Raw genomic sequence first — 14,885 nt, forward strand, 5'->3', positions numbered from 1 at the left:
CTTTAGAGCATAAGTCATGTATGTCACAAATAAGTTTACGTGTACACAGTGCACTTAAAAGGAAAGCTCATCTGAGTTAACAATATTCAATCATATTATGTCATGGAAAACTGCCACTTCCCGGTGCCGGACCCCGCTTGGAAACAAGACTACATTGCTGAGTCATGCTTGATTGCTAATCCTGACCTTCAAATTGGCCGATGAGGCCGTAGCACCGGGCGGATAAGGCCCATCAGTCCACTAGCTCCGCTGCACTGGTTCGACACGCTGCCCCGCCTGTCTGCACCGCTCCCGCAAACTTTCGCCGCGATGATTCTGTACTCGTTCTTCATGAGCTCGTGCTCGTGGCGTGTGCGAGTCGCTCTGCGTGCAAAAGGAATCGACTACGAATATCGTCCCATCAACCTCCTGAAAGGTGAACAGCGTGGCGAGGAGTTTCTGAAGGTGAACCCCATGGGACAAGTCCCCACCTTTATCGACGGAGACCTGATGCTCACCCAGTCGATGGCTATACTGGAGTATCTGGAGGAACTCCAGCCCGAGCCAAGTCTTCTGCCGTCCGACCGCTCGCAGCGGGCCATCGTGCGTCAGATTTGTGAAATGATAAACGCTGGGATCCAGCCGGTGCAGTCTGGCGCCTACGCGCGACTGGAGGCGATTGGTGGAGAGGGCGCCGGCCTGGCGTGGGGTCAGGAGGCCATCGATAAGGGATTCACGGCGCTGGAGGGCATGCTGGCCAAGACAGCCGGAACGCACTGCGTGGGTGACGAGCTGACCCTCGCCGACTGCTGCCTGGTGCCGCAGGTGAGTCCAGAAACTGAACGGCTTTTCATTATTGTGTCCTAAGATAAAATGTGTTTGTCGGATGCATTAGAAATGCCGTAACTTAGTAACTAATTATATATGATAGAGTCGGTTCTGGCTTCCGGCTCCCGGAAATCTGCTGTGGTTTAGCGGCATCCGGTGAAACCGTTCTAACTTATGAGTTATATCAGCAAAAGTTTATATCGAGTATACGATTACAATCGAGTCTGGCTCACTGAACACCTCAGTTATGTCATAGGGAATTGGGCACTTTTATATTTATACGTTCTCTCTTCTGAAGGTGACCGATTCAAAAGCTCGATTTTCTCCTCCTGACGACCCTTATGTGTCCCTTTTGTCCCCCAGGTGCTGAACGCCCAGCTGCGGTTCAAGGTGGACACCACCAAGTTTCCAATCATCACTCGCCTTCACAACCATCTCGTAAAGACGCCGGAGTTCGCCGATACCCACCCGGAGAAGATGGTGGATTGTCCTCCTGGTTTTATGGCCGGTATCGCGGCTAAAAATGCAGCGGAGAAGAGGTGAAGGGTGGAGGGGGAGAGAGATCTGTGGATGGGGAATGATGGGGGGGGGGGGGGGCGCCTGACCAACGGTTTATGGAAACAGAAGAAGACTGACTGTGACCATCTGTGACTGACAATGGACTGATAAACACGACTGAGAAGCGACAGGTCTGACAAGTGACAGTCATTGACATCTGACTGACATTTTAACATGTCTGATGATGATGCATTTTGGTTGAAGAGTGAAACAATAATAGCTGATATAGCATGCCATTGCCGCTCATTTAATTTACTGTGGTACTGAGTCGTGTCTGATTGAGATTGGAAGTTCGACTCATGACTGTGCCTGGTGGTGAATCGTATTACGGTAGCTTGAAGATCGAAACTCGAAAATGACTGAGCAGTGGCGAATTCCAGCTAAAATACTCGTGTGGGTGGAAGTTCAATGTTAGTTTTACGCTAGCTGTGCGAGGAGCAAACAGATGAGGGTGAATGAACGCCGAATTTCTGCCGACACACCATGAGGCAGCAGTATGCTGGAGCCTGGAAGCTTTTGTGCATATCTGCAAAGTCACGATCAAATCTGTGCTGTTCTGACCACGACAGCGGCAGCATCTGGCTATTTATTTGCATTTTTTTCTATTGATATGTGAACACAGGACGGCAGGCGTTTTTACAGGGATACATGACGATCATAATTGCTTCTTTTGTTAAATATACTTTTATACTTTTAAACTTTTTGTCTGATAAACAATGAAGAAACCAAAGGTCAAAACAATGAAAATAGTGAAGCTCAAGGCCAGTAGCATAACTGAATTTCTGATCTACGAATAATGCATATGACATTTAAAATGACAATAGTATTGTGATAGTGTTTGTGCATACGCGTCACGCTCGACATTTAGCCGATATGAGCTCATTTCTCTGCCAGCCGCTCTCCAAAGGTCAGCCCAATAATCAGTAGCAGCTCATCAGTGCGGATGTCGCATAAACATTGCGGCTGCCACCTGACGGGGAGCCTGGCGAGTTCCTGATGGGATTCTGAGGGGATAGTAACCGTGACCTCACATAGTGTTAGAAGTCGTAGTCGAGACTCTCGGTTGCGCACCGCACTTTTTACACCTACATACATAGGAAAACGAGGAAGCACGAACTCTGTCTTTCTCGTCCTCATACGATGCGATATGTCGTTTGGTTTTAGTTTGTATTTTTTCTTCTAATTTTGCAACATGCATCAGCGCCAGTTAAGAAGTTACGGGAAATTCAACTGTCCAAAAGTCAAGTGCTGCAGTATTAAATATACCGCTACCCAAACCACAACAATAAACTGGATTAGATTTTGTACCGCTGGAACTTCACACAAAAAGAGGACAATGTGTGCCTACCTATAGGCGCCGTCTTATTACAATCATCTGCGGTGTCCAGTCACCGCGAGGGTAAGCTTCACATAATAGAAGCATAAAAGACCCCTGAAAACTGTCCTTGAATAGTTCACGACATTATTAAATGGGCAGCATAAACACCTGCAACCCCAATGGCTGACAGTAAGGCCTTCCGGTATATGCTACGTTGGTAGGGCGTGCTATGGTGTAATTCATACAGTATACTGTTTCAATTACCATGTAGTTCGATAAATTCTCGCCACCGAGCGGAGCAATAGCCATTATTTTTTCTCGTCTACGACGGTGCGAAGCAATAAGATTCCTAAAATGAGGAATATTGAAACCGTTCTATATGCACGGCCTAAGTAAATGTTCACTGATGAATTAAATGTAAATGTGTTGAAAGCGATAGCAAAATGGTTCAAGAGAATGTGCCTGAATCGGCCGGATTCAGGCACACAGCAGTTGTTTGTGTCCCTCTGATAAGTTTTATATCGTCACTCACGAGGACGGCACCAATTTTGACGAACGAATATTCTAAATACTGCTAAATAATTGTTAATCGATTGTGTTCACCACGCAATCAAGTCAATGACCAATTCACAATGCGATGCTTGCCTATTGCCTACACCGGCGAATTTCAGACTCATTTAAAGATTAAACGCGGTCAAGCAGCCGTCCTATACCTTAGAAGTCAATTATTCGGTGCCGATAATGTCTCTGCCGTGTCATTTGCTAGGCACGTCTCATAATCTCATCCGAGTTCATCACATATGCGTCACTTTGATAGGTCCATTAGGACCGTTCGATTTTCACTGGCGGCTGCCCATTTTACATTCAGTCAGAGCTATATGGTATCGATGATTAGTGTTTATCATAGGTAATAACCTTTCTTGGGGCGTCCGCGCAGCTCATAGCTCGGACTGCGCAGAGGTTAGAGGATAATGGGAAGGTCTGGGCAGAGGCTAACAGAGGTAGCGAGGTCTCGAGGGTGGCTTGAAGAGGGGATTCGTGTCAGGACCGGCGGAGGAGAAGGACCTGGGACAGAGGCTCCGGCTGGATCGGCCGTCGAAGAAGAGAAGAGCTCACTCCAAGACGGGCGGTTAGGCAGACAGGCAAGACAGTTGACCCTTGGTTACTGAAGTTACTGCCGCGCTGGCGGCAGTGTGAGGAAGGAGAAAATAATGAAGATTTCTGAGCAACGTGACCTGATCGGTGTTGGAGGGTGAGAAGACCTACTGAATCCAATCCAAGTCATTCTTCTGAAGATAGCTATCTGAGTTGAAAAACCATAGCAAGCAAAAGAGCGACGATAAAAAAGATACGCTGATTACAAGCGGACAGCGAGCGACCACATAAACAGCAGCTAAGCACTTCCGAAAACAATCACACCGTAACTGTCATTCCTATTCCTCATTAACCATGATCACGGCTGAGGCTGACGGTATCGGTCGCCCCCGCGCCCTGGGCTCCCGTGGCGGTCTACCGTACCGCCGTGGCGTCGGCCCCACTCCTCTGGAGGAGAAGGCACGCTCGGTGGAGAATGGAGCCGGTAAGGAGGGGATGGCTGGGCGGGTTGGCTGGCCGGCGCCGATCCATGTCGCTAACCCTCCCCGGGACAGTCTGGCTGGGATCATCGGTCTCTGGATGCGTTTCTGGAGTCGGGTGTGTCTCCTGGGGGTGCTCCAGTGCCCTCCGTCCGGATGGGGTCGGCTCCCGTGGTTCCTGCTCCGTGCTGTGCTGGCGGCTACTCTGATGACCCAGGCTGTGGCCTTTATTCGCACGCTCCCCAACTACCCAATCAGCTCGATTCTGTTCATGGCCATCCAGGCTTGTCAACACTTCAGCCTCCTCCAATTCCTCCTCCCGGCTCTGTCTTTCCGCGCCGGAGCGTTCCCTCGCGCTCTCAACATCATGGCTCGTACTCAAGCCCTCCCCGTCTTCGCCGATCTCCGTCTCGAACGCCCCAAATTCCGTCTGAAGCTGATCTACATCATCGCGGTAAAGACGTTCCTGTTTATGATCGTCCTGCACGTGGTGGGCGGCCTGCTGGCGGTGCGTCATCAGCGGGAGATTGGTGATGACGTCAGCCGGTTCAGCCTGTTTCCGCCAGTGGTGAGAGCCGAGAGCGTGGTGGTGCACTCACTGCTGGTGCTGCTGCAGGTGAGAACGGGGTGAGAAAGATGGTGAGATACCTTTTCACGGTGTTCGGCATTTCCAACATTTTTAGACTTATTCTTCGATCATTTTTGTTTCATTTTTTCATCGAACGTAAACTTTAGCTTCCTCTTTGGCTAAACGAATGGTGTGAGTGTGACGTTCTAATAGCAATCTAAAACTACTCTAGCGTCGCTCTTGGAGCTATCTTAGAGTTATTTTGCCGCAATTTTGCTCTAATCGCGCTCCATCGTCTCACCTCAGTGTAAAACACCGTTTTTATTACCAGTCTGCTGTGTCTTCGACCCCACTCTAACGCCTCTCTCTATCTCCCTCTCTCTCTCCCTCTCTCCCCCCCCCTCTCTCTCTCTCTCTCTCTCTCTCTCCAGTTCGTCCACCTGGTCTCGGTATACGGCGCCAACCTTCTCAGCGTCTCCACCGTACACAGCATCAACGTGTTCCTCTACAGCCACCTGACGCACCTGTCTCGACACGTGTCCAAACTGCTGACCCGGAGACGGGCCGCTTCCGGTGCCGTCTGGAACGCTGCCAACTCCGACCAGGGCGCCAACGTGCGGCCCTGGAACGAACTGCTCGAGGCGCACTCACTGCTCTGGGAGTAAGTGGGGTCCGGAATTTGGAATGAATTCATGAGACGAGCACGTGCTTGAGTTCAAAGACCTAATGTGTTCCTCAGCCCTGTTGTTTTTCAACTTGTCTAGCTCTTGTTAATTGCCTAATTGTCGCGATATTGGTGAGCTTTTCGGTTGATTCGTCTGGATTGGACTGTCCAGTTAAATTTGCGCATCGCTTTTCATTTACAGAGTCAGTATTGGGCTGTTACACTTCTATACATTCCATCACATTCTCTGAACCATAACATGGCATGACCCTGATCTTCTCATTCTAGTCTGCAGCATGAACTTCAAATCAGTTTCAACGAGTGCGGCGTTCTTACCCATCTGGCCGGCCTGCTTGACATGTGTCTCACTTCTTACATCTGTATCAGGGTAAGATATAGGATAAAGGGTTGATAGGGTAAGATGGGGAAGGATGTGTGTGTGTCTGACTTTCCACATCTGCATCCGGGTGAAATTTAAGGTATCGAGTAGATAGAGTAAGACAGAGTAAAATACAGGAATAACAGCCTACAGGTCTGCTGTTTGAAAGTCGAAACAGCCTTACTCCGTCTCAAATTGAGCATCAATATCGTTTTACAGGACATTTAAATCTGCAATTATATAACATGATGTTGTTTCTAATAAGTGTATTACTTTTTTACATTTCAGGTGACCTCCCAATATGGCATGGACTGGATGACTACCCTTGTCTGCTTTGGATTCATGCTGCCGTCTGGAATCTGCATCCTTTTCGAGTCCAAATCCGTGGATATCGTACGAAATGCTGTAAGTCAATGCTTTATTTTGACAAAATTTTGTATCCGATGACTGGATTCATTGTTATCATTCTGTGTGCGGTAAAGTTTAATAAATATTGCATCAAATTCGGACCGCTAAAGCAAGAACCATTCCAAACCACCCTGGGGTTTGCTTTTATCATCTTTTTACAAAAAAAAAAATCGCTACTAAATAGTCCGCGCCTGTGGTAACTGTGCTGCACGGCTCGTTTTCTTCAACGGTCGATAGATGTCGCTAGTAGTCACTGCCTGGAGTTATGCTGTGCCGCATTGCACATGTCCAGCTTTCCACTATGTCCCGTAGATGTCGCTAGTAGTCAGCGCCTGCAGTTATACTGTGCCGCAATGCATAACATTTCGTCTTTGAGTATTTATAGTGGGGAAATGGTCACAACAGTCAGCGTATAAGGCTATTCCACGCACTTCCGAGCCTCAAACCCTTGTATACCTAGGCTTCGTATTAGAGATGTCAATCGGATACCGACTTTTAGGTATACCGATACAAAACCGATACCAACTCGGTATTTGGTATTTCAATCCTAATGTGTTTGGTATTTTGTTGGTATCATGAACCCTAGCTAATGTTTAAGAGGCTAAAAAATCGGTAAAAAGTTGCTATTTTCCTCATCTTCCCAAGTTGGTTTGGTTTCGGTATTTCTCCACGGTTTTGGTTGGTAATTGGTTTGGTATCGGTATTCCGATTTTCCGTTATTGACATCACTACTTCGTATATCTATCTCTAGTTCTACCCTACTAATCAATTTAATTAATTCTAGCTAACGGCCTCCTCCACCCCGCCCCGTCAGAACGCGGCCATTTTCCGGTCCAACTACGGCTCCTCATGGAGCGACCTGCACCCCCGCGAGCTGGAACTGGCCAACATCCTGATGCAGCGCTCCCGCGAGCCTATGCAGCTCACCGCCATCGACCTCTTCGATATCTCCATGAGAAACTTCGGCGCGGTGAGAGGATGAATAGGATATCAATGCTGCATAGTTTGATCGTTGTATGAATTATAGCATTTGTTTATCTTAGAATGAATATTTGCTATTATCAAGTGGAACTGGCTTGTTGTTTAGAGCATGGGCGTAAGAACCTCACGAAAAGTGGGGGAGGGGGGGGGGGCAGCAAAACTTCAATGTTACTTTGTGTGAGCCCAACACCCCTATGAAAAAATGAATTGCAGTTTTGTACTCATCACACCTTGCTGAATCGTTTATTTCTCTATTTAAATCACAAAATAGAAATTTCACTTTAAAAATGGCTGAAAGGGGGGGCATGGCCCTCCGCCCCTCCCCCTGCCTGTTCTTACGCCCATGGCTTAGAGCATCATTATCTAGGCTGCATTAGAAGCCGCGAAATGTGTATTTTGTCTATAATGTCGGGATTAATGCCTTGCACATTTCCGACAAGTGTGATAGGTGCGAACAATTACGCAGCATTCACATGATCTCTTCTTCGTTCCAGGTGGTGAGCCTCACGGTCACGTATGTCATCATTCTAATTCAGTTCAACAGCTGATTGATCTACCGACGTCCCAGAAATCTCCGGGAATCTAACATCTCCACTTCTCGACTTACTATTTTTGTATGCTTGCATTAAATTAATTTGCAATGTTGTTTTATAGTATCGCTTAATCAGTTATTTTCTTCTCTTCTTTAGGAATACTACTTGTCCCTAAACGAATTTTCCTTCACTTGAGCCTTCTCTTTATTTTCCATAAGTTTTAGGTACCTACTCTTGTACTTTTTTTTTGCTCTTTTAACATTTGTCAGATTTGTTTCGTTTTTAGAGTTCATTGGGTCGGTCAAATGTCATCTCGTTCCTTGGCCCACGGCCAAAACTAGGCTCTATGATGATCAATGATGAAATTAAGGGTTTCAAAGAATGTCATTCTGCCGAACAAAGATATAGACATTATGGCATTTGATACCTTGTGAAACGCGTTCCTCATTGACCACAAGTCGGGAATATTTTGGTCTTATTTAAACAAGCGACTAGTAATGAGTAGTAAATTCATGCTATTTTTATAGAAAAAACATATGACTAATGAAACTGAACATGGTCATTGCAAAGTCAATGGGAACAAGTAGGTATATGTGGAAACACTGCATAAAACAGCTAGCTCTACCGATTATTAACATAAGAAACCAGATCTAATCATTTACGAATAGTGTAATAGCCGCTAAATGATTACGCTTCGCGATCATTCGTCAGACACTGAAATCTGCTATCATCAAGCTCTCCGGTAGGGGCATCTTCTGAGGCTGGAGGTGCCGCTATCATTGCAGCTTGGGTTGAAATAGAGGCAACGTCCTACTAGTCAAGTGCTTAGTGCAGGCATTCCGATGTCAAGGGTATTTTAGGATGTGTAACGATGGAAGGGTCGTGTCAGTTTTATGCGAATAGTGAGATATCTATTTTTTCTCTAACGTCTTTCAAATTTGTGAACATTGCAACAAGCCTTTGTGCTTGTCATAGGCAAGGGTTTATAGGCATAGGCATTAGGCATAGACAAAGGACAGGAGTTGGTAGCTGGAGCTAAGTGCTAGTGACCTGACCAGAAAAGACTTGGAGTAAAAATAACGTGAAGGGTGCCGGGATAACCCCTGTCTCATAAAATAGTGCGTACATTTTAACGTAATTAGCAATTTTCGTGGTCCGAAATCAACGGCAAACGTAGTGTGTGTCGATAAATGTTCTTTTTAAGGAGGAGGGAGGATTGACATCCATTCATTGTGATTCAACCTGTTTCACATGTGTTGTTAGTGAGCTCGTTAGTTTATAGAATATCCACGTAGTCAGCTTGCTCCCTAACCATGCTCAATGCTAACACATCACTGATAAAGTGTTTCTGGATGCACTCACATGTCAAAGTACCTGTAGTTAAATAGTATGCCAAGCAGTGGTTGTTTAAAGTAGACGCTTTATATGAAATCGGGCCGCATCTTACCACTATTCTGTTGTTGGGCAGTTACTTAGGCAGGTAGTGAAATTCAGCATATAATTTACTTGATTGCTAAATTCATTATCAAGCAAGCAGTGCTTTTTTGTGGCCTCAACGTTCGTGTGTGTTGTAGGCTGTTTGATGTCAAATGTATACGTTCAGTGTTCAAATGGTGTTTTGTTCGTTGTTGCACACAAAGTAACGGGAATGATGCAAAGCTTCAAGCTTGATCGTGAAACCATCGCAGTTGTCGGAAGACATCGGAATGCTGTAAGTTTAACGTAAAAGGTCGCCACGAGCAGATTCATGTCACGATGTTGGGTGTGTATTAGGATGACAAATAAATATATTTCACAATTCTCAGCCTCATTTGAACGTCCTCCAAATACACGATCGCTTCTATCACGATGATCTACGCATGACTTGTTTAATGATAAATATTTACAGGGGCGCGTTTTTCTGCTGTGAAGACAGCTGCCGTTCCATTAATCACTAGTCCGGCATCCCCCGCAGCAGGAACGACTCAGCTTACTGACGCTGACGCAGATTCTCAGCAGGAGGTGCACAATCAGCAGGGCCAGCACGGCAATCAGCAGGCCGAACAGGCCGGCCAGCTCCTCCTCCGCCCATACCACCTGCAGGGGCAGCTGTCACTGTCAGATGACAGAGAACTGACACACGGATCTCACATGACAGCTCAGACGGCAGTTATAGGATACCACCCGTCACATCAGATGACTGCCAAATGACAACACTGGTGACTGTCAGACATAGGCGGTGGAACGGGGAGGGCATCGGGGCACCGTGCCCCGTTTGATTTTGACATTTTAACAATAGCCCTATGGACGTTGCATGGAAAGAATGGGACCAAAAGTCGGCAGTGCCCCCCTCCCCCCCTTAATTGAAGGTGTTCCGCCGCTACTGCTGTCAGACAGATGAGACGACTGTCAGATGACAGAACAAAGTGCTTGTCGTGCGACGTTTGCATTTAATTTCACTCCAAGATAAAACGTTAGCCGGCTGATCTTTCTTGTTTACCATCTACAATAGAAACAGCTATGAGCTACCAATACCGAAAAGCCAGTTCAGCGTCCGTCACGCACCTGTTCTCCATATCCGTTCTCCTGGACGACCAGACGACCGAAGCCGGGGGAGCGGTGGTTACACATGGCGAGGTGTTCTCTGGCGGTCAGAACACAAACTAGCAGTTAGACCACCTGCCACCAGGTAAAAGATGCGGTATCTGACCGATATGTTTTTCAATGAGATCACCAAAATGACGGATGTGCACTTGAGTACTAGATTAGTCTTATGTTGCATTACTTAGTCCTCATAACACAAATACAGTCCGTTAGATGACATGCAAGACATTTTGGACAGCTTTAGTTCGTAACGGTAAACGCAGACGCATCAAACATTTCCAAGGAGGCCATCAACACATCTCGTACCAACTCACCGTTCCGTGCTTCTATCCTCAGGATGCACGCCGCAACCCCCTCCGGGCTGGACAGGCAACTTTATCTCATGCGGGCTGCTCCCTTGGAGCGGCACCGCTGCTCCTGAGGGAGCGCACCCCGTAGCCGGGTGCAGAGAGTGCTTGGGGGGCTGGTCGGCCTGTCCATTCGGACGGGCTCAGCCCCGGCGACTTTCAAGGGTGCCTGCCCAGACCAATGTCTCCCCCTATATCCTATCATCCTCCCGGCTCTGAAATGGTCTCATTGGACCGAAAGGGCCTAACCCAACAAAACAAACAACAAACATCGTACCAACTAAAAACGGCAAAATAGTCACTTACCAGTTTTGGTTCTGAGCGCCAGTGTGAGTAGTCAATCCAACTCAGGTCATATGGTCACAATCAATCGGCTGAGAAACTATAATCTTCTGTGGACGGTTGGCACTCGAGCCTGTCACCAATCCGTCACCACTGTCACAATGTGTCACAGGTGTCACCAAAGTGTCACCAAAATGTCACTATGTGTCACCGAGTGTCACCGTGTCTCGCCAAGTGCCACAGTCCCGTCACCTGCTCTTACTGTCAGTGGTGTGTCGCAAAAGCGCCTTATCGTACACGACTGAAACCGTCATCGCTGATAGCTCAGCGCGCTGATATCAGCGCGCTGATATCAGAACACTGATATTACTGTGTGCGCGTTGATGCCTGTGCATATTGCGCTATGGGCAGGAGACGGGTTTGCGTATTGGATACATTTAACCACATGTGCAGCTGCATATCTTCCTTTAACCCGCGAGTTGCTGGGGGGGGGGCGTTAAACGCCCCCACTTTTTTCGCCGGACCATAGCATAAAAACGGCGCGCCGCAGGCGCGCCGAATTTTGGGTACCTGTAGGGAATTGATTGAAGTTTATTGTGACAAAGTTTCAAAAAAATCGGTTGGAAAATTTTTGAGATATCGAGGTTTTAGTGACGTCATGATTTCTGAGTTTTCGACCAAAAACGGCATATGTTCAAAAAATCATATAAAATCACAGGACAGACATACAAACATGGCCGTAAACGCCATTAGACTGTCAATACCATGAACAATCAAATGGCTATCTTTGATTATTGATTATCGTTCCGATATCTCCAAAATCTTGATCTGAATCTTGGTAATTTCTCGTGACTACTTCACGACCATGATACATGCATTTCTTAAATTGAACTTTTTGAGCCAAACACGTACACATATGATAAAATGAATGTCACAATCGTGTTCTACGCCCCAAATTACCCGTAAAACATGTGTCACAGGCTGCGAATATCAGTTTTGATTTTCGGGGATATGTGCCTACCCGGTTGACCTGACCTTGACCCTGACCTATGCTTGACTGACCCCTACATGGAGCTGACACTCTTGTAGGCCTTATATGATGGATTGTGCACCGTTTTGACAGAGTTTATGACGAGAGGCGCCCATTGCGAAGTCCTGAAGTCCATGCTGCTGAAAGCCCGATTTCAGGTGTTTGACCTGACCTTGACCCGACCTGTGACCTCAAAATTCAACTTTAAAGTACTCATCTGAAGCGTCTCGTCGCGTTCTTTCGTTTGCCGCCTCGTGCGTTTCGCTGCGCCTATTGGTTCTCGAGTTATCGGCTGGGGGCGTTTAACGCCCCCCCCCCCCAGCAAACGGTGGGTGGCGAAATACCCCAGCAACTGCCGGGTTAATCATGCATGCGGGATTGCCGTAAAACCCGTGTTTGTGAATGAAATTAGTAATGTTTTATGCGTTCCCTACACCATAACTTTCTTCGAACCAGTATGCTATAGGGTTACTCGTAGGTGCACTTCAAGGACTTGTCAAAAACCTGGCTTTCAACAACAATGGTACATACTCGCAAGGAAACTGGTAACTCATCAAAAACTATGGTCAATGAAGGCGTAAGCCCGTGGCTGTGCGCTGAAAATGCACTGAATAAAACGGTCACTCAGAGCCTATTTGTTTCATACCGATCCCCATATAGGTAACTAGTTGAGCATAATAGCGAAGACATATTTTATTTCCGTTTTTCAAGGGCATATTCAAACACCATGCACTAGACGTTGCAGATCTCCTGCATTTGCATTACGCTATATACCATAGCTATACGGTTATACCTATCCACTGTCTACTTATAATATCAACGTTCTATGACACAACCGAGCAAGCGGGTAGCTGCTTGCCATGACTTCACAAATGGCTTATTATATGACACCACAGCAGTTCGGTTTCGCATTACCCGAAAGGTATTTTTATACATGCCGGTACAAATGGAGGTCGAGCAAATTCCCACAGCTGACCTGAAATAGCCCAACAGTACCTACCCCATCCCCATGGCAACGCTAGTGGGCCAGCGATAGGTTCTGTCAGTTCAGACCACCCTCAGGGCAGCCAGAAGCCCGGCCGCGACCAGAGCTGCAGAAGACATGACCGCCTCACCGGAGGAGGCCGGCGCCATCGCTTCCATCCTCATGATGTAGTGGACCTGATTGTCGACGGCTTTACAGCAGTGCAGCAGCACGGTCAGCAGTGCCACCAGCAGAACAGCACGTGCAGACAGCATGGTGATGAAGAGGTGGTAGACGGTGACAATGAACGGAACTCAGTCGATGCTGAAATAAATTTATCAACAACGAGCGTTACAAGCGTCGAGCCTCGAGCAAGGTCCAGGTTTATATACCATAGTGCGTCGAGTCGGAATTCTTTATCAGGGAAGGGGTTCTTTGAGCACTAAGTCCAAAAGCACCGTGAAAGTGTGCGTATAAATCATACGAGCTCCTTTGAACAATTCTACTGTTTAGTTTACGCGAGTTTGGACTGGTTTGATCTGGCTGGGTACAGCTCTTACAGCGGCTCGAGCCGCATTGAAAAATGTTTATTTTATTTATTTCGATTTATGCCACGAAAACCATACAGCTATGAACAAGGCTGTGGAGTCGATGGATTGTTGGTGACTCCGACTCTGACTCCAGCTTCCAAAAATCAGTCCGACTCCGATTCCGGGCAGAGCTGTCGACTGCGACCGAATCCGACTCCGACACCGATTTCGACTCCACAGTCCTGATTTTGATGCGTGCCAGGTGCCTTTATTTATGAAATATTTTGTTTAAAAATGACCTGTTTATCAATGGACACATAACTTACGGCAGCATATAGGTATGCTTATGAAAATAATGGTAGACTTATTTACACGGCAAGCCCAGAACAACGCAAAGACGACACATGAATATTGTTTACGGAATTGGTTAAAAGTTTAAAAGGTGATTATTTCAGCTTACCTCGTTACGTCCTAAAACTTCTGTAGATCTTCTTCCAATAAGTCGGAGTCCCCAACTGACTGGGTCTCGGGACTATGACTGAGAGTCAGCTGTGTTTATAATGCTGGCCCCTGCTCTCAGAGTTCAGAGGTGGCGCTGGGGTGTGGTAGTGGGTACTGGATATATCCAGTATCATACCCTATTGGGTATGCCTACTGCACTTCTCTCTCTTTTCAACGCTTACATTCAACATATTACTTGAAGTATCAAGCCTTCTATGTCGTTGTCGGCTCTATCGGCTCAGTTACTGGCAACCGCGGTAAAAAACGTTAATGAATTAACCCTCGCCGGCCGACGCCCCCCAATAGGGGTTTTCGCGATAGCTCCGAACACGCTGGAGATAGAGAGCTGAACCTTGGCATACCTGACCTTTGATTCAAGCCGTATCTTTTGACACCGACCACATTTTTAGGTCAGGTCAGGTCACTGACCTATGACGTCATAAGTGAACCTCTGCGCGGTCTTCAGATGTCGCAACTTCGCAACGCCCTCACTGCCAGAGGAGCTTTCACAGGGAAATGAAACTTGCAGGATCTAGTATCCATTACGAGTCTCACAACTTGTATGTCTCGGATTTTTCCTAAAGATCATATGAGGTCAGGTCATTTTCGTGACCTCACCATTATAAGTCAATGGGGAAAAATAAAAACTGCTATTCTGGCGCCGGGAACGATCTCCAACTATCTCAAGCACACAGAATCGTGATTTGATGCACTCCTTGCAAGGTTACATGCGTCACTTTTGCAATGTTGACCTTGCGTGACGTCATTTATGACGTCATCAAGGTCATATTAGTTTTTCGTCAATAACTCCCGATCAAATTGAGCTAGCGAGTCAGGAAAGCCACCAATGGACTCAGG

At 46.9% G+C, this 14,885-nt stretch overlaps 2 protein-coding genes and 1 long non-coding RNA gene across 3 annotated transcripts; 2 read left to right on the top strand and 1 right to left on the bottom strand.

The window, feature by feature from the left end:
- The first annotated feature begins 11 nt into the window (after positions 1–11).
- On the top strand, positions 12–2,063 carry LOC122392191 (maleylacetoacetate isomerase-like). Its single transcript, XM_043386793.1, has 2 exons — positions 12–804; positions 1,171–2,063. Exons 1-2 carry the CDS (start codon positions 310–312, stop codon positions 1,348–1,350), a joined length of 675 nt encoding a protein of 224 aa, XP_043242728.1. The 5' UTR covers positions 12–309; the 3' UTR covers positions 1,351–2,063.
- Positions 2,064–4,326: 2,263 nt separating this feature from the next.
- On the top strand, positions 4,327–8,117 carry LOC122392192. Its single transcript, XM_043386795.1, has 6 exons — positions 4,327–4,873; positions 5,257–5,486; positions 5,778–5,877; positions 6,157–6,273; positions 7,091–7,246; positions 7,752–8,117. The coding sequence occupies exons 1-6, from the start codon at positions 4,358–4,360 to the stop codon at positions 7,803–7,805; spliced, it is 1,173 nt and encodes a 390-aa protein (XP_043242730.1). The 5' UTR covers positions 4,327–4,357; the 3' UTR covers positions 7,806–8,117.
- A 1,423-nt stretch (positions 8,118–9,540) lies between these two features.
- On the bottom strand, positions 9,541–11,307 carry LOC122392193. The gene is made up of 3 exons (XR_006258478.1): positions 11,027–11,307; positions 10,335–10,413; positions 9,541–9,866 (listed from the first exon to the last, which is right to left on the bottom strand). It is a non-coding gene; the product is annotated as an uncharacterized LOC122392193 (long non-coding RNA).
- Positions 11,308–14,885: the final 3,578 nt, after the last annotated feature.

This window comes from Amphibalanus amphitrite, unplaced genomic scaffold, assembly GCF_019059575.1.
Source record: "Amphibalanus amphitrite isolate SeventyFive unplaced genomic scaffold, NRLGWU_Aamphi_draft 000474F_arrow, whole genome shotgun sequence".
NCBI classification, from domain to species: Eukaryota; Metazoa; Arthropoda; class Thecostraca; order Balanomorpha; family Balanidae; genus Amphibalanus; species Amphibalanus amphitrite.